The following is a 19,491-nucleotide window of genomic DNA, read 5'->3' on the forward strand; positions in this document are numbered from 1 at the left end:
GCATGCTTTGTTTCTTCAAATGATAATTTTAACTATTAGTTTTGAGAGCAGAAATAGCTGTTTCCTTGAATATGGTTATCAGAATATGTTTATTAACCATAGTTCATAATTTTTGACATTATGAAGCTTTTTCCAGCTTTCTTTCCATAAAATTATTATTTTTTGGATTCCTATAGAATTTACTTCTCACTTGTAATTAAAATTTTTTAATAACAAATTATTCTAAAAACATAAAAATCATGAATTATCTCTTTTATTTTTCTTATTTAATGACTCATATCCTTTAAATCTCCCTCTAGAATTGTACTTGATTTTCTTTCTGTTTCATCTTTTCAAATTCCTCTCATACACAAATGCTTCAGTTTTTCTTTTACCTAATCCTAATGACTCATTCTTTATTAAAGTTGCCTACCTCCCTTACTTCTCTCTTTACTGGCAAAGATTCTTATGGACCAAACTTGAGTTAGGTTCTTGAACCTTCTGTTGGGCCCATCTTGCACTTCCTTGTAAAATCCAGTTTTACCAAAGAACCCTGCTAAACCAGTTTAGTCAGAACTTTACATACTCCATATCTGATCATCCTTAGTATCCAATCTGGTTCCTCATCCTCTACCACCCTTCCAGATGATATCTGATCACCCTGGCCTGTCTTTAGCAAGAATCCTGTTAGGTTGGTTTAGCAACAATTCCCTTTACCCCTGGTGTTTTCTCTTATTAATTCTGTATCCACAAATACCCACTCTGCTCCACTGGCTATCAATTTTCACTAGCCCATGCTTTATTTGAAGTTGAGCCAAGTTCTAATATGTGGTTTCTTTTTCCCTATGTCTCTGTAGCCCTGAATCAAATGTTTTACTGTTTTAACTACTGTCTAGCTCTGGTTTACTTTAATATTCCCTCCTTCTTTTACTTTTTTCCCTCTCCTCTTTCTTCTTACACAGTAGGTTTTTTTTTAAACTACTAGTTTTTCCTATTCATCATCTGATCTATCTACATGGTTACCTACCATTCTATCTTTATTTTTCTCTTTTTAGATAGGATATCACTAAGTTGCTAAGGACCTCCCTAAGTTGCTGAGGCTGCCCTCAACTTGGGATCCTTTTGCCTCAGTCTCCTCGTTACTGGGATTATGGGTGTGCACCACTGTGTCCCATCAGCTTTTCTATTTTTACACTTCTTTCTCTCTCTCTTTTCTTTCTTTCCTCCTTTTTTATTTTTGTTGCTCCCCTTTCACTTCTTTTTTCTGCCTACCTTCTATCTTTCCTCCCCTTTCTTCTTTATTCATCTTTGTCCCATGTGTTTCTTTACGCTCCTTTACCCCTCCTCTCCTCCTCTTTTTCTTCTTCTCCTACATTCTTTTTACTGGTTCTTCTTAAACTTTTCTTTCCTTCTATTTAACTCTTTTTTGTACTGTATTTGTGGATTCACTTTTTAAAAGTTTATTCTATTTAACTTATTTCTGCCTGTCATCTTCATTTCACTGCATTTATTTTCACTGAATTTTCTTTTTAAAAAATCTATTGTTGTTATCCATAATTCTAGGTAATTTTCTTCTTTTTTTCAAACATTTTCTCTTTCACTCTCAGATTCTCTATTTTCAAACTTAACCTAGATACTCATCCCTTTTACACTTTTAATCTTTTTCCTTGTCTTTTCCTTCCTTCCCTGTTTCCCTTTCTGTAGTCTCTTGATGTTCTTTCTCTTGCCTGCCTCCTTGCATTTCCCCACCCACCCCAAATCAAATCTACTTTTACTTGTTTTCTTCCTTTCCATCTCTTTATTTTTTCCTTCCTATCATTCTCCCTTTAGTCTGTCCTCTTCCTTTCCCTACCTTTTCTTTTTAAACTCTCATCTAACTGACTCCTGTTTTAAAGATCTTTTCTTTTTTTCCCTGTATCTTTCTTGTTTTTGTATTGTCTTTTTTTTAAAAGAGAGAGAGAGAGAGAGAGAGAGAGAGAGAGAGACAGAGAGAGAGACAGAGAGAGAGAGAGAGAGAGAGAGAGAGAGAGAGAATTTTAATATTTATTTTTTAGTTTTCGGCGGACACAACATCTTTGTATGTGGTGCTGAGGATCGAATCCCGGGCCGCATGCATGCCAGGCAAGTGCGCTACCGCTTGAGCCACATCCCCAGCCCCAGTATTGTCTTTTTTACTGGCTTCTTTTCAGAGTTCTACCTATATCAGCCTGTTTATTTAACTATTAAATAATCTATCTTTGCTACGTTTTATGGTTTTACTTTTTACCCACCCCATGTTGTTCTTAGTTTTCTTGCTTGTTCTCTTCAAGTTTTTTTTTTCTCTTTTACCTTTACTCTATCTTTTTCTGTGCTATTTCTTACTGGCTCTTCCTTTTTAGTCTTATGTACATACATACCTACCTATCTAACTAGCTATCAATCATTTCTATTTCTATTTAACACTTTTTCCCCACATTTTTATTGGTGCATTAAAGTTGTACATAATGATGGAATTTATTGTTACATATTCATACATGCACAAAGTATAACAATATAATTCTGCCAATATCACTCCCCATCCAGCACTTGCCCCCTACCTTCCCTCCTCTTACCCCTTGGTCCCTTTCCTCTACTGATATCCTTTAGATTTCCATGACATTTGTCCCCAGTAGCTCTCTTTTTAAATGTCTTTTCAAAATATCGTTACCTATATTGTACTTGATCTTCTCACTGGCTCCTCCTTTTCAATTTGTCTTTCCCTTTGTCTCATTTACTTTGCTCTTTTCCTAGTGTCCCATCCCTTTTAAAGTTCTTTGTTTTGTTTTCTCTGTTCCCCCAATTTTTCTTCCTTGTTTTATTTGTCTATGCGTTTTACTTTCTCTTTTATTTGCTTATTTTCTTCCCTCCCTATCCTTCCTACCTTCTTTTCTGGTTCCCTCCCTCCTCTCTCCTTCCTTTTTTTTTTAAACTCACTTTATGCTGGATTATTTTCTTAAGCTTCTCCCCCCTTTCCTTCTCTGTTTCTAATTCTCTCCCTCCTGCTATCTTGCTTTGTACTGTGTTTAATTTCTGGTTTACAGTTTTTTAATCAGACCCACCTGTCTGATTTTTATGACTATTTTGTCTTTTTCTTTTAAAATGGAAATCCCTTTTTAAAAATACCCTTCCTTCCCTAACTGCACTTAAATTTCTTACTGGCTCCTTGTTTCAAACATATCTCCCACAATTACACTTCCTCTTGTTTTTCATTCTCCTTTTTCATATTGGATCATCCTTTTAAAATTTCCCTTTCTTCTTTTTCTTGTTTATGCATTTATCTATGACTTTTACCCCACCTCTTTCTTTCAAAGTGTTTCTTAGTTTTTCTTGTCTCCCTTATTTCTTCCCTTTCTTCCTTCCTTCCTCCATCTTTTCCTTCTCCTCCCCCTGAACCCCTCCTTCTTCCTTTTCACCTTTCATCTTTTCCTTCTCTTCTTCCCTCCTTTATCCCTTCCTACGTTTTTTACTTAAATTTTATAGACTTCTCTTTTTAAATTTCTTTTATTATAAAAGTCTCCCTGTTAAGCCCTACCCTTTTTTATTTTACTCTTTTCCTACTAGCTCATTCTTTTAAAACTTCTTTCCTTTCTCTGCCTTTCCTTCCCCCTCTTTCTTTTTTTAATTTTTTTATTGATTGTTCAAAACATTACAGAGCTCATGATATATCATCTTTCATACATTAGACTCAATTGGGTTTTGAACTCCCATTTTTACCCCAAATACAGATTGCAGAATCACAACTGTTACATATTCACATTTTTACATAATGGCATATTAGTGACTGTTGTATTCTGCTACCTTTCCTATCCCCTACTATCCCCCTCCCCTCCCCTCCCCTCCCATCTTCCCTCTCTATCTCCTCTGCTGTTGTTCAATTCTCTCCCCTTTTTTCCCCCTCCCCCTTGCCCCTCATAACCTCTTATAATTTTGTGTATCATTGAAGGTCTCCTACCATTTCCATATGCTTTCCCTTCTCTCTCCCTTTCTCTCCCCCCATTCATCTTTGTTTACTGTTAGTCTTTTCCTCATGCTCTTCCTTCCTGTTCTGTTCTTATTTGCTCTCTTTATATCAAAGAAGACATTTGGCATTTGTTTTTTAGGGCTTGGCTAGCTTCACTTAGCATAATCTGCTCTAATGCCATCCATTTCCCTGCAAATTCTATGATTTTGTCATTTCTTAGTGCTGCATAATACTCCATTGTGTATAGATGCCACATTTTTTTTAACCATTCATCTATTGAAGGGCATCTAGGTTGGTTCCACAGTCTAGCTATTGTGAATTGTGTCGCTATAATCATTGATGTGGCCATATCCCTGTAGTGCGCTCTTTTAAGGTCCTCAGGGAATAGTCCGAGAAGGGCGATAGCTGGGTCAAATGGTGGATCCATTCCCAGCTTTCCCAGGAATCTCCATACTGCTTTCCAAATTGGCCTCACCATTTTGCAGTCCCACCAGCAGTGTACAAGTGTACCCTTTTCCCCACATCCCCGCCAACACTTATTGTTGTTTGACTTCGTAATGGCTGCCAATCTTACTGGAGTGAGATGGTATCTTAGGGTGGTTTTGATTTGCATTTCTCTGATTGCTAGAGATGGTGAGCATTTTTTCATGTACTTGTTGATTGATTGTATGTCCTCCTCTGAGAAGTGTCTTCAGGTCCTTGGCCCATTTGTTGATTGGGTTATTTGCTATCTTATTGTTTAATTTTTTGAGTTCTTTGTACATTCTGGATATTAGGGCTCTATCTGAGGTGTGAGGGGTAAAAATTTGTTCCCAGGATGTAGGCTCTCTATTTACCTCTTTTATTGTCTCCCTTGCTGAGAAAAAACTTTTTAGTTTAAGTAAGTCCCATTTGTTTATTCTTGTTATTAACTCTTGGGCTATGGGCATCCTATTAAGGAATTTGGAGCCCGACCCTACTATATGTAGATCGGAGCCAACTTTTTCTTCTGTCAGACACAGCGTCTCTGATTTGATATCTAGCTCCTTGATCCATTTTGAGTTAACTTTTGTGGATGGCGAGAGAAAGGGATTCAATTTCATTTTGTTGCATATGGATTTCCAATTTTCCCAGCACCATTTGTTGAAGATGCTATCCTTCCTCCATTGCATGTTTTTAGCCCCTTTATCAAATATTAGATAGTTGTAACTTTGTGGATTAGTCTCTGTGTCTTCTATTCTGTACCATTGGTCCACCTGCCTGTTTTGGTACCAGTACCATGCTGTTTTTGTTACTATTGCTTTGTAGTACAGTTTGAACTCTGGTATCGCTATACCTCCAGATTCACATTTCCTTCTTAGAATTGCTTTTGCTATTCTGGGTCTTTTGTTTTTCCATATGAATTTCATGATTGCTTTATCTATTTCTACAAGAAATGCCATTGGGATTTTGATTGGCATCGCATTAAACCTGTAGAGAACTTTGGGTAATATCGCCATTTTGATGATGTTAGTTCTGCCTATCCATGAACAGGGTACATTTTTCCATCTTCTGAGATCTTCTATCTCTATCTTTAGGATTCTGTAGTTTTCATTGTATAAATCTTTCACCTCTTTTGTTAGGTTGATTCCCAAGTATCTTATTTTCTTTGAGGATATTGTGAATGGAGTGGTTTTCCTTATTTCCATTTCAGAGGTTTTGTTGCTGATATACAGGAATGCCTTTGATTTATGTGTGTTGATTTTATATCCTGCCACTTTGCTGAATTCATTTATTAACTCTAGCAGCTTCTTTGTAGACCCTTTTGGGTCTGTTAAGTATATTATCATGTCATCCGCAAATAGCGATAATTTAATTTCTTCTTTTCCTATTTTTATGCCTTTAATTTCTTTTGTCTGTCTAATTGCTCTGGCTAGTACTTCGAGAACTAAATTGAATAGAAGTGGTGATAGAGGGCATCCCTGTCTTGTTCCAGATTTTAGAGGGAATGCCTTCAGTTTTTCTCCGTTTAGGATGATAGGTTTAGCATATATAGCTTTTACAATGTTGAGGTAAGTTCCTGTTATCCCTAGTTTTTCTAGTGTTTTGAACATAAAGGGATGCTGTACTTTGTCAAATGCTTTTTCTGCATCTATCGAGATGATCATATGGTTCTTGTCTTATTGATGTGGTGAATATCATTTATCGATTTCCGTATATTGAACCAGCCTTGCATCCCAGGGATGAATCCTACTTGATCATGGTGCACAAGTTTTTTGATATGTTTTTGCATTCAATTCGCCAGAATTTTATTGAGAATTTTTGCATCCAAGTTCATTAGAGATATTGGTCTGTAGTTTTCTTTCTTTGAGGTGTCTTTGTCTGGTTTCGGAATCAGGGTGATGTTGGCCTCATAGAATGAATTTGGAAGAGCTCCTTCTTTTTCTATTTCTTGAAATAGCTTGAAAAGTATTGGTATTAATTCTTCTTTGAAGGTTTTCTAGAACTCCCCTGTATACCCATCCGGTCCAGGGCTTTTCTTGGTTGGTAGTCTTTTGATAGCTTCTTCTATTTCTTCCTTTGTTATTGGTCTGTTTAAATTGTGTGTGTCTTCCTTTCTCAATCTGGGCAGATCATATGCCTTAAGAAATTTATCAATATCTTCACTATCTTCTGTTTTATTGGAATATAGGGTTTTGAAATACTTTCTAATTATCTTCTGTATTTCTGTAGTATCTGTTGTGATATTGCCTTTTTCATCCCGTATGTTGGTAATTTGAGTTCTCTCTCTTCTTCTCTTCGTTAGCATGGCTAAGGGCCTGTCTATCTTATTTATTTTTTCAAAGAACCAACTTTTAGTTTTATCAATTTTTTCAATGTTTTTTTTCGTTTCAATTTCGTTGATTTCTGCTCTAATTTTAATTATTTCTTGTCTTCTACTACATTTGCTGTTGCTTTGCTCTTCCTTTTCTAGGTTTTTGAGGTGTAGTGTGAGTTCATTTATTTGTTGGTTTTTTCTTTTTTTGAGGAAAGAACTCCAAGAAATGAATTTCCCTCTTAAAACTGCTTTCATTGTGTCCCATAGATTCCGGTATGTTGTGTCTGTATTATCCTTTGTCTCTAAGAATTTTTTTCATCTCCTCCTTTATGTATTTTGTAACCCATTGATCATTCAGTAACATATTGTTCATTTTCCATGTGATGTAGGATTTTTCCTTCCTTCTTTTATCATTGATTTCCAATTTCATTCCATTGTGATCAGATATGGTGCATGGTATTATCTCCACGCCTTTATACTTACTAAGAGTTGCCCTATGGCATAATATATGGTCTATCTTTGAGTAGGATCCATGTGCTGCTGAGAAGAACGTGTATCCACTTGATGATGGTTGATATATTCTATATATGTCGGTTAAGTCTAGGTTATTGATTGTGCTGTTGAGTTCTATAGTTTCTTTATTCAGTTTTTGTCTAGAGGATCTGTCTAATGGCGAGAGTGGTGTGTTGAAGTCACCCATAATTATTGTGTTGTGGTCTATTTGACTCTTGAACTTGAGGAGAGTTTATTTTATGAATGTTGCAGCTCCATTTTTTGGTGAATACAAATTGATAATTGTTATGTCTTGTTGGTGGATGGTTCCTTTTAACAGTATATAGTGTCCTTCTTTATCCTTCTTGATTAACTTAGGTTTAAAGTTGATTTTATTTTATATGAGTATGGCCACTCCTGCTTGCTTCCGAGGGCCATGTGAGTGGTATGATTTTTCCCAACCTTTTACCTTCAGTCTGTGTATGTCTTTTCCTATCATATGAGTCTCTTGAAGGCAGCATATTGTTGGATTTATTTTTTTGATCCAGGTTACTAGCCTATGTCTCTTGATTGGTGAGTTTAGGCCATTAACATTTAAGGTTACAATTGAGATATGATTTGTACTTCCAGTCATGCTTCTTTATTTATTTATTTTAGTTTGGCTGGTTTTACTTTTTGGTTATTTTCCTCCCCCTTTACTGAGATACCTCCTGCTGTTAGTTTTGGGCACTATTTTTGAATTCCTCTTCTTGTAGTATTTTGCTCAAAATGCTTTGCAGTGCTGGTTTTCTTGCTGCGAATTCTTTTAGCTTTTGTTTATCATGAAAGATTTTAATTTCATTGTCAAATCTGAAGCTTAATTTTGCTGGATACAGTATTCTTGGTTGGAATCCATTATTTTTCAGCATTTGAAATACATTGTTCCAGGATCTTCTCGCTTTCAAAGTCTGTGATGAGAAATCAGTCGTTAACCTAATTGGTTTACCCCTGAATGTAATCTGCCTCCTTTCTCTCATAGCTTTTAATATTCTCCTTGTTCTGTACGTTGGCTATCTTCATAATTATATGTCTTGGAGTTGGTCTATTATGGTTTTGAATGTTTGGGGTCCTGTAGGCTTCCAGGATTTGGCAATCCATTTCATCTTTCATCTCTGGGAGGTTTTCTAGAATTATTTCATTTAATATGCTGTCCATTCCTTTGGTTTGAGTCTCTGTGCCTTCTTCTATCCCGATGACCCTCAAATTTGGTTTTTTATGACATCCCATATCTCTTGCATAGATTGCTCATGGGATTTAAGCATCTTTTCTGTGTTGACTATATTCTTTTCAAGTTGATAAACCTTGTCTTCATTATCTGATGTTCTGACTTCTACTTGATCAAGTCTGTTTGTAATATTCTCGTTTGAGTTTTTAATTTGGTTTATATTTTCCTGCAATTCTAGGATTATTGTTTGATTTTTTTTAAGATCTCTATCTCCTGGTAGAGCTCGTTCTTTGCCATTTGAATTTGTTTGTTTAATTCATTTTCAAAATATAGTTTTATTGCTTGGACTTGCTGTCTCATGTCTTCCCTAATATTCCTTTCCATTTGAGTTAGGTATGCCTTGAGTTCTTTCCCTATCCCTGCTTCTGATGTTTCTATGTCCTCCTGTAGAATTGAGTTGTCTTGCATTGTTTGTAATCCTTTTTTCCCTTGTTTTCTCATGTTGTTCTCCAGCCTTAGCCACCTGGGTAGCTGAGATTAAAGTGCTTGTCTTTTTTGCTCCTTTTCTTGTATTTTCTTTCTCCTTTCTTTGCCTATCTGTTTTTTTTCCTCCTCATCTTTCCCCATTTCTTTCTATCTCTTACTTGTTTCATTTTATTCTCCAGCTGGCTTCTTCTGTACAATTTCTTTGACTCTTCCCTCCTCCTGGTCACCATTTCATCCTTTCTTTTTGTACCATCTTTCTTTCTCCTCCTTTCTAACTTGTTGTTGTTACCTTTTCTGTTTCTCGCTTATGTTTTTTCTTTTGTATCTCTTTAAAAATTTTCTTTTTTCTTACTACCTTGCCCTCTCTGTTAGATTAAGTATGATTTTTCTTACTGATTTACCATTATTTTATATTTCTCTTTTTTGTCTCCTTTACTTAGTCTTTTTTTTGTAATTTTTTTTTCTCTAACTGATTCCTTTTCTTATACTTTTTTTTTTACTCCTTACTGGCTCTTCCTTTTTAACTTATTTCTCTCTCTCTCTAGCTCTCTGTTTCCTCTTATTGGCTGTTTGCTCTTATTGGCTCCTTTTAAAACCAGGTGTATAGTACTATTGTCTATTTAGTCACTTTATAAGAACAATTGATCTGTTATAATGTTTATTTTATATACATGTGTATGTGTATACTCTTTACAATTGGAGTTGTAACTGGGAAGTGCCTTACACAGTGCCTGAGACAGGTACTGAGAACTTCTAGGCTTTAACTTTTGCAAGAATCTTTGTTTTCACCATATAAGTAGAGAAGGGTTTTCTAAAAATACCAATATTTAATATACACAAATGCTTCTTCTACTTAGTTCTTTTTTCTCTCTTACCTGTTTCATCTTGTCTTTTGTTTTCAAGGATATTTTCTTGTGATTCACTTGCTTTATGCCTATTTCTTTGCCCTTTTTGATAATGATAGGCGATTTTTTTCTCTAGAAGAGCTTGTTTCTAAAATATTAAAAATATATTTAATACATTTTAAATTGTTAATATCAACTTGTCATTAGAAATTAAAAAAACATACTTCAAATGTTATAGTGTATTTGAAATGAATCTTCATTCATGTCTGAAAATTTATAAAGTTACAATGAGTACAAAACTACAAAGGTAGTAAAGCAGTAATTTCCTGTTGTGGCCCAGCATGAAGAAAAAAAAATTTGTAATACTGTGTATCAAACCCAGAGCCTATGTATGCTAGGCAAGTGTTCAACCATTGAGTCACATCTCCAGCTCAAGAAAAATATATTTTAATAATTTATTAATAATTAATGATTAACTAATTAATTAATTAATAATTTAACTAATTGTCTGCTTTTTCAAGGTTGTTCACACTTCAGACAAGCCCTTGAAGTACAGGTTTAGGCCAAACTGGATCTCTCCAGTCTAGGCCATTTGTAACAGCACTGTAATATTTAAAAAATGGCAAAAGCCTTTCCTCAAACTGCCCAAGTCTTTGGTAAAAGCTCACTACCTTCTGGTCAATCTCTTGTCTGATTTTCCGACGTTGTTCTTCAACTTTTGCTTCTCTTTTTACTTCTTCTCTGATTTTTGTCAGAAGAAACATTTCTTTTGTTTTCCATTCCTAAGAAACACAATGTTACCGTAGTCAGCATGGATTCTCTGAAACATTTTTAAAAAGTATTTTGTATATCTTCCATCAATAAGCAAAATAGGGCAAATCCACAGCCTAATTGAAATTGAGCCAACCATAATGAAAATCTCACACTGGATTTAGAATTGGCTTGTTTCATTTTCTTTCATTGGGAATGTGTTGGTGGATGCAATGGAATGGCAAAAGGAAAGAAATTATTTTGTTATCATATGTTTAATTCAAGGATAAGTGTGGTTCCAAAGATAGTTCTAAAAGGCTACGGGAAAGAGGGTTTTCTGTTCTGGACTCAGGGTATATTATATTTTATCTGTTGCTCTTAAATATATTTTGATGGAAAAACTAAACAAATAATAGCTTTGTCTAAATTTGCGGAAGGAGAATGCAGCCATGATTATTTTTCACTAGGCTCAAATTTAAAAGAACAGATAAAGTCTGACTGTGTGACTATAATATAAGGGACCTGTAATTTGTGGTATAAATCTATTTGAATTAAAACTTGTTTATTATAACAGGGATAAACGATTTACAGGGGTTTATTTTTCAAACCTGAAATAACTTCAGGTGAGAATACTAAACATGGTTACATATAAAACAACCATACTCAATTTTCACCCTGATATTTAAAATTTGGCATTCCTTACCTCTTCAATTTGTCTATGTAAGTTAAGTTTCCTTCTTAGATGTTCCTGATGTCTTTCTTCTTCCTTCATCTGAGGTGCACTCTGCCTTTCTGTTGTGTTTTCATTCTTGTCTAATTCTCTACTAATCATATGTAAATATCTAAGTAAAAGTACAAATATAAGTGAAAGTAAGTTGATGATTTCCTTCATGATGGCATTTTCTACTTTAATATTTCCAAATCACTAGTTTTGTTGCTTTTTATTTACTGAACTACAGGGAATTGAGAGTTATCCAGGGACTTTTAAGCTGGCCTAATCCACCAACTCATCATGATATACTTGTTTACAGAGAGGTCTGTAGACTGTCACTTTGGGACACTGGTGGATTAGTATATATTCTAGTGTATCATGAGGTGAATTCATGCAATATAAGAGCCAGGTGATTAGGAGACTGGTCTTTACTCTGATAAAAGGAAAAAAATTGCTTAACTCATCTTTTACCTCCTGAAGCTCTGCCTCAATGGCAACATTGAGTGTTTGTGGCAGTAGCTAAAAGAGCACATAGTTTGTTATAGAATGATATATATTGCACTCATTTCTTTAAATTTATGTTTGAAATATGTGCTAAGGACACATTCTCTCTCCCTTTGCTAGTATGGCTTGGTTTTCCAAGATCAAGGATTAGTACTTTGGATTTCTTCTTCGAATATCAGTTTGATTTACCTCTTGGGTTCCTACTGGCTCAACTTTGTTAGGTAGAAACTGTCCCCTGAGCTGTGGTACCAATGTTCCCAATCCCTCTACCTCTTGTTCTTTCTCTTCTCTCCACAACAAAAACTATTGGTGGGTTGAACAGTGTTAAACTTTTGTTCATTCTGTAGTCAAGTCTTTCTAGTATTTTATAGCTTTTTGGGATCCACATGTGTCCATGAAATGTGCATTAACTTTGATCATACCTGCGTTTTATTAACAAGTCTTGGTCTGGAGTTGTTTGTGAGCTTCCCTGTAATAGCCATTGTTGGAAACGGGTAGCATCACAATTATCATAGACTCCCTTGTTTTCTTGCAAATCATTTACTTGTTTTTCAATCATTTTCTGAAAGCAAAAAGTATTAAAGATTTTATGTTTTTTTTTTAAAGAGAGAGAGAGAATTTTAATATTTATTTTTTTAGTTTTCGGCAGACACAACATCTTTGTATGTGGTGCTGAGGATAGAACCCGGGCCGCACACATGCCAGGCGAGCACGCTACCACTTGAGCCACATCCCCAGCCCGAAAGCTTTTATGTTTGTCAGAAGTAAACCTATCCTTTGACATATTTTCTTAAAATTTTAGGCTTAGTAAATGTCTTGTGCTTTGCAAATGGTTAAGTCTGTTAAATTGCATTTCAGTCTAGTGTGGCTCCACTTTAGACAAAGAAATACTTTTCTCAATAAATGAAAATACAATGTTTCATTATGTTTTTTTTTGTAGATTCCTTACAGTGACTTTATTTGATTTTTTACCTTAATGTTTTTGGTTAGAATATTTTTTAGGTTAGAATCTTTTAAGACAATGTTCTGCATAGTACCAAACCTTAGATAAAAAAATTTAAGTCCCAAATAAACAAATTGAAGAACTTGACTTACTTGCTCTCGTTCATAGTTTTTTTGAAAGTCTATTTTTAAAGTGGTCAGATATTGTCTGTACTTATTCAATTCCTTCAAGGAACATATAACCTATAAAACCAAAACCAAAAATATAAACACAAAGTTGTAAGAATCATAACACTTTCTAGAGAAGATAATAATAAGAACATTCATTTTAGTAAGAATTTTGAGATCAAATCTAATAATAATGCACCCTGGTAACAACTTTGAAGGCAGTATCTGTATATAATTCCTTTATCAGCAGGAAATTTCTATCTAAATAATATTATTTTATTAATGTCTTATATCATAGTCAGAAATTTGCTATTCCCACTCAGTTTGTTATTTAAATACCAACATAGTAATGATGTTTAACCCTCAAAAGAATTTATTCTGTCAATCTGTATTCTGCTGGGTTCCATTTGTTTTCCCAACAAGTATGGGAAATTACTTTTAGATGCAGGGGAAAGGCACTACATTTGGGGGAAAATACATAAATAAATGTGTTATATTATGCATGTCTTTACATACTTAACTTCTTGGTAAATATCTTTTGCTGTTTTTAAAGAAAACAGTCAAGTAAGAAGTAGTTTTAGAAAAAAAGCCACCTGATTTTCCGTGACCCAAATACTGAGTAATTAATTTAATTTTAAATTAAGTATCCTCCATTGCTCAACTAGATGTTGACACAGGCTGCCAGTGGGGCACAGAAGAGCAAGTGTCTATCAAATCCGTAGGTTTCTGCTCGTTAACAGGAAGTAGGTTTCCACATACTTTATTATTGCTGGTGATGTAACCGCCTTTCCTTAGTCGCTTCAGCATATCTTTTCTCTTATAGTATGTTTTTAGATGTGGATCGTGTAGATTTTTATAGCTGGGTTCCAGAAGTCGGCAATAAGGATCATTAAGATTAAAACCAAAAGAAGGTTGATAGAGCTGCAAACAAACAGATACAGAAGTATTATAAATGCAAAATGAATGAAGTTACACTTTTTTTCAGTGCTGGGCATGGAATACAAGCCTCACACATGCTAGGCAAGTGCTCTACCACTGAGCTATATCCCCAGACCCAAACATCAATTTGTGAAAATGATTAGGATGTTCATCAAAAATAAAACATGCAAGCAGAATCTGAAGTGAGAAAGTGCAGACAATGGGATAATTTGGTAAACGTATTGCCTTTCTCTTCCTGTCCTCTCCCAGAGTATGTTTAGGATGAAGATGGCAGGTGGAATCCTAATTTGTACACTGTGTGTTCAGTCTGCCTGTGGTCTCAACCTCAGTCCTGACACACAGAGGTCAGACTGACTGTTGGGAAGAAGGAGAGAGTGCATGCCAGGTTTCAGGAGCCAGATGGACAAATACACAGAAATAGGAACCAGCATGGGTATGTGTTTAGGCAGAAAAGACCCCAGACTGTTAAGTTGAGGCTCTGATTGGATATAAAGCTAAATGAGCACTGAATGTAACACCTGAGGCATGTCCTAGGGTCTTCTGTCATCAAAATGATAACTCCATTTGGTGTTTGAAATTCAAGTTGAGATAAAGCATAACCACAGAAAAATATTTTAAGTTTAATAGCAAGCCGAAAAGGATAAAGAAAAACACTTAAAAACTCTATTAAAAACTAGTTTACCGTTTCACTTATATTTGTAGTATAGAATACATTAGTACTTCCTGGGAGAACTGGTAGCTTGACCCCTAGAGGCATATCCAACAGATGAGATACGCCAACTTCTGGAATGGTTCTTTTCTGCGAGCTCTGTCAGATACAATTAGAAAGTTTGTGTTTTCTTCTAGGAAGTTCCATTCAGTTTAGAGCAATCAATTATACTTCAGTGGGCTAATACCTCCAAATAAATGAAACAATCACACACAGGATTGAAAGAACTCGCCAGACCAGCAACCCTGAGGACTTTCCTGCTTCCCAAACAGCACCTGTGTCCCGCCCAAGCCTAGTTCCGGCTGTTGGCAGTGACAGCGGTAGTGGCAGCTAGAATCACTGGTTGATGGAGGCCAGCGAGTAGACAACGGAATTGTTAAGAATCTGATGGTTCCCTCCCATTAATGGAGATCTACTCGACTGGACCCACCTGCCTACCTGAAACCCCACCCCCAGGGCCAACAGGAGGACTGGCAGACACTCACTATGCCGCAGTCCTTCTCAGCTTTCAGGGTGCTGGTAGCCACCTTGGTGGCGGCTACTTTGGCACTCTTAGAACAGCTATTGAGGTACAGCTCCATGGCCATCCGTCAGCCCCCGGGGGCCGGGGGCTGGGGTAACAGGCCGTCTTCGTTTCTCCTTCTATACCTTGCCCACTCTACGCTCTGATTAAGTCTGCGCAGCCAAGACCCTGGTTGTTAGGGTAACACATCAGCCAAGCCACGCCCCTCACAATACTGGGTTCCAGGCTGCGGTGGCATAGGCCCAACAGATGTCTCACTAACTGCCTCTTCCCAACGGACATCTCACCAACGGCTTCTCCCCAGTGGACATCTAGCTAACAGGTGTCACCCAAATGTGCACCATTCATAGGGGGAGGGGACTGAAGCACCACCTTGTATCCAGGATACGCGTGTTCAAGATCCAAGCCTCGAGGCTTCAGTGCCTCAAAAGTTAGGAAAGTGGTCTGAAATCCCGACCACAGCTGGGGTTTCCTGTCTTTTTGAAACTCATATCCCCCATTTTCCAGAATGTATCTGACTTTATCAGTGGGTAGATGGATTTAATTCCTTTAATTCTTCCTGGCTGCCACACAGCTAATGTTCTACAAGTGTTCACATCAATGAGTAATTGTGTGGTTTTTATTAGAATCAGAGGGTGACTTTTCACATTCACCCCCTTTATAGACAAAGTAACCTCCCTTCCCCTTCCCCTAGGCATACTCCCCAGTCCCACTTAGGACACTATGCTTTTGTTAAACTTGAGACTTAGAGGTTTCCATGACTTTATTAAGTTATTATGGATGCTAGCTAAAGGGCAATAGGACTGGTCCTGGGACAAATTTCCAAAGCTAGCAGCATGACTGGATATTAGTTGGAAAAATGGACACCAGGCTTAAAGGACTGGGGTGTTTTATAACAAATTTTGGGGAGATGAAACAAATTGTTCACACTGAATTTACATTGACTATGGATGAAAGGGGCAGGACAACATGAAGTGCACAAAATCCTGGGAAAAGCGTTAATCCATAGAGATGTGTTTGTGCTTCTTGATTGGCTCCTCAACACACAGTAAAGGAATATGGAGCAGTTTTTTTTTTCTTTATTGATTTAGCTTTATGCAGTGAGTTAAAATGGCCTTCTCTTCTTTCCTGCCTAGATTCTCTGGCCCTTTATTTAGGTCTCCTCCAAATTCTTAACAGTTTCTTCAAGAGCCCAAAGCTTCCTCCATTGAATTCCTGTTTCCTGTCCTGGACTTTTCATTTCTCTGGCCCTTCTCTCCCTCTTTTTATTTCTTTCTATCTTCTCAACCAACCAACCAACATCTACTGAGTGCCTTATCTGTGTCAGACACTGTATTGTGTACTGAGGATTCATACTCTCTGTCACCAAGGAGCTCACTACAGTGCAAATATATAAAGGGTTGAGACTGAAACACTTTTTGGGAATTTGTTCTTCTTCTCTATGCTACATATATATCTAGTTTATATACATATAGACCCAACACACATCATAATTAAACTTCTGAAAACTATTGTAACCATCCAGAAACAAATGAAACATTACTTACTGGAGAAAATGGATTTGAATGACAGAGTATTTCTCATCTGAAACCATGGAAGCCAGAAGAAAGAGGTACAGCACTTTTCAAGTGCTGAGAGAAATTAATTACCAACTGTGATTTCTGTACTCAGTGAAAATACCCTTCAGGAATGAAGAAGAAATAGAGACATTCTCAGAGGAAGGAGGACTAGAATTCATTGTTAGCAAAACTATTCTTGGTGGCTAAAGGAAGCTCTCTAAGCAGAAATGAAATAACACCCATTCTAAGGAAGGGGTGAGGATGAGGAGGTGTTCAAATTTAGAGATACAGAATGAAATACAGATAGCTCTTTTCTATTCTATTTAAAACATGGATATCCTGGGACTCATTTCATGTCCATGGAGACATGGAGCTCTTGAGGATAATTCACTCAGATCCAGATCAAAGACATGAATACTGTGACTTAGCAAGGTGCAGAGCTGTCCAATGAGGAATGCAATCTGCTTTTAGTGGCCTACAAAAATGTGGTCAGGGGGCTATAAGTCCGCCTGAAGGGACATCTCGAGCATCAAGCAGAAAGTGTTACAAATGGGCTGGGCACAGTGGCTCATGCTTGTAATCTCAGCAACTCTGGAGGCCAAGACAGGAGGATCACAAGCTTGAGGTCAACCTCAGCAAATTAGTGAGACTCTGCCTCAAAATTAAAAAATAAAAAGGACTAGGGATGTGATAAAGCACCCTTGGGTTCAATCCATGGTTTAAAAAAAGAAGAAGAAGAAAGAGTAGGAGGAGGGGGGGAGGAGGAGGAGAAAAAAGAGGAGGAGGAAGAGGAAGAGGCGGAGGCAGAGGAGGAGGAGGAGGAGGATGTTATTGTTGAAGTTGCAGCTGATTAAGGAAAACATGTAGTCAGAGATAAGATCTATCTGCATCACAGTCCTGGAATTGTTGGGTAAGTATTTAATTGCCAACACAACAAATCCAAAGAGTAAGGTATTCTATCTGAAAATGAAGGGAGATCACTTCCCGGTATCTTGCTGAAGTTGCATGTGGTGATGATCAGAAACTGGCAATAGGTATTTCCCAAGGAACTTACCAAAGGCATTTGATATAAGCAAGAAAGAGATACAACCTCTATACCCATTCCACCTGGGGCTTGCTCTTAACTTCTCTGTATTTTCTTATGAGATCCTTAATGATGCATAATTGCCTGTACACTGGCTAAAATGGCTTTTGATGAGGCCATTGTAGAACTTGATACACTGAATGAAGACTTATATGAGGACAACACCCTCATTGTGCAGTTCCTTAGAGACAACTTAACATTGTGGATATCAGACATGCAAGAGAAGAATTTGATACAGCAGAAGGGGCTGAAAACTAAATATAAATAGGGTGTCATCCTTATTCCCTTTAAGAAACCTTTTAATGTGTCTGCATTCCTTATTTCAGTTATTTCCTGTAACAAAGAAACACACTCATGTGTATGGAATCAACTTGGGGAAAACACCATTCCTTGATTTGTGATTGTCTTAGCCTTCTTGGTGTGCAGTTACTGCTGTAGAAAGTATTAATAGCTTCATTTCATATACACATAATTAACTTCTACATACTCAGTAGCGGACTAAAAATATATCTGGTGCTTAAGTAATCTGAACCAGTTCTGCAAGTTATTGTGCTTTGTATTACTGTGAAAATAAGAAAATGTAGTTAATTACAATTTTAAAATGTTGTACATAGCTTCTTAATTTCTACATTCCCTTCTTTATTCTTCTTTGAATGTTTCCTTTTAGTAAGCAACTTCTGCATACTCTTACTCTATTCCTTTTTAGTAGGAATCCAAAAGTATTAGAATGAATGGGAAAGCACTTGACATTCCTGTGTATCACATACGATGGAGATCGTGTCTATCTGTGATAACAGAAGTTTCCTTATTCACTCCTCATTTGCTACTGTTAAGTTGACAATTTCCCTTCCCAATAAAAACTCACTTACACCTCCTGCTTTGGTGGTTCTAGTATTGATGTTACTGTGTAATGGAAGTAGCATGTTCCTGCTATAATACAACATTGCTTTTTTGCAAATTAAATTGCATGTGACTTATTAATACAGTAGTTGGGGGAAATTAAAGTACACAAGTCCAAGTCTAAAACTTAGTACTTTTCCATAAAGATTTGTACACATGAGAGAGGGTGTTCAGTTTGTCTAGTGATAATTCTTTAGAGAGTTGGACCACTATTATGTTTTGCTAATCATTGACTGGCAGTCTCAAAGAAAACCTTGTGAAAATGTCATGCCCTATGTAACAGCAGAGTAACCTAAAACAAAATTAGGTTTCATAGGGCTGGGGATGTGGCTCAAGCGGTAGCGCACTCGCCTGGCATGCATGCGGCCCGGGTTCGATCCTCAGCACCACATACCAACAAAGATGTTGTGTCCGCCGAGAACTAAAAAATAAATATTAAAAATTCTCTCTCTCTCTCTCCTCTCTCATTCTCTCTTTAAAAAAAAATTAGGTTTGATAAAACAAAAAAATATCCTTGGATCAGGATTTTAAGAGACTTTATTATACAAGCTATATTTTCTGCTGCAAATGACAGAATTTTATTCTTCTTAATGACCAAATAATATTCCATTATATATATATCACATTTTTATTAGTACATTATAATTACATAAAAATGGGTTCCTTGTGATGTATTTGCACATGCACATAACAATTTGGTCAATTTCATTGTCCAGTACATCACCTTTTCCTCTCCTCCCCAATCCCTATCCTCTACTGGTCTCCCTTCTATTTTCATAAAAAAATTTTCTTTCTAGTTTCTATGTATGATAAAAGACATACTCCCTTTGACTTCCTGAGTCTGGCTTATTTCACTTTACATGATGTTCTCCAGTTCCATCCAATTTCCTGCAAATGTCATAATTTCATTCTTCTTTATGGCTATGTAAAACTCCATTGT

The 19,491-nt window shown here is 36.4% G+C and overlaps 1 protein-coding gene and 1 pseudogene across 2 annotated transcripts in view; one reads left to right on the forward strand and one right to left on the reverse strand.

Moving 5' to 3' along the window:
* Positions 1 to 15,066, reverse strand: part of LOC308639542 (fibrous sheath-interacting protein 2-like) — a gene marked incomplete at both ends in the record, with an annotated part of 76,505 nt that extends 61,439 nt beyond the window's left edge. The window contains 8 exons of the mRNA XM_081277749.1: positions 9,792 to 9,909; positions 10,433 to 10,543; positions 11,215 to 11,353; positions 12,150 to 12,289; positions 12,823 to 12,912; positions 13,597 to 13,758; positions 14,459 to 14,584; positions 14,971 to 15,066. Of these exons, the coding sequence (XP_081133875.1) occupies positions 9,792 to 9,909; positions 10,433 to 10,543; positions 11,215 to 11,353; positions 12,150 to 12,289; positions 12,823 to 12,912; positions 13,597 to 13,758; positions 14,459 to 14,584; positions 14,971 to 15,066 (982 nt within the window). The remainder of the gene's footprint in view (positions 1 to 9,791; positions 9,910 to 10,432; positions 10,544 to 11,214; positions 11,354 to 12,149; positions 12,290 to 12,822; positions 12,913 to 13,596; positions 13,759 to 14,458; positions 14,585 to 14,970) is intronic.
* Positions 15,065 to 17,909, forward strand: LOC308639543 (14-3-3 protein theta-like; annotated as a pseudogene). Its single transcript has 3 exons — positions 15,065 to 15,101; positions 17,000 to 17,107; positions 17,375 to 17,909. The product of its transcript is annotated as a 14-3-3 protein theta-like (transcript).
* Positions 17,910 to 19,491: the final 1,582 nt, after the last annotated feature.

This window comes from Spermophilus citellus, assembly GCF_964194105.1.
Source record: "Spermophilus citellus genome assembly, chromosome: X".
NCBI lineage: Eukaryota > Metazoa > Chordata > Mammalia > Rodentia > Sciuridae > Spermophilus > Spermophilus citellus.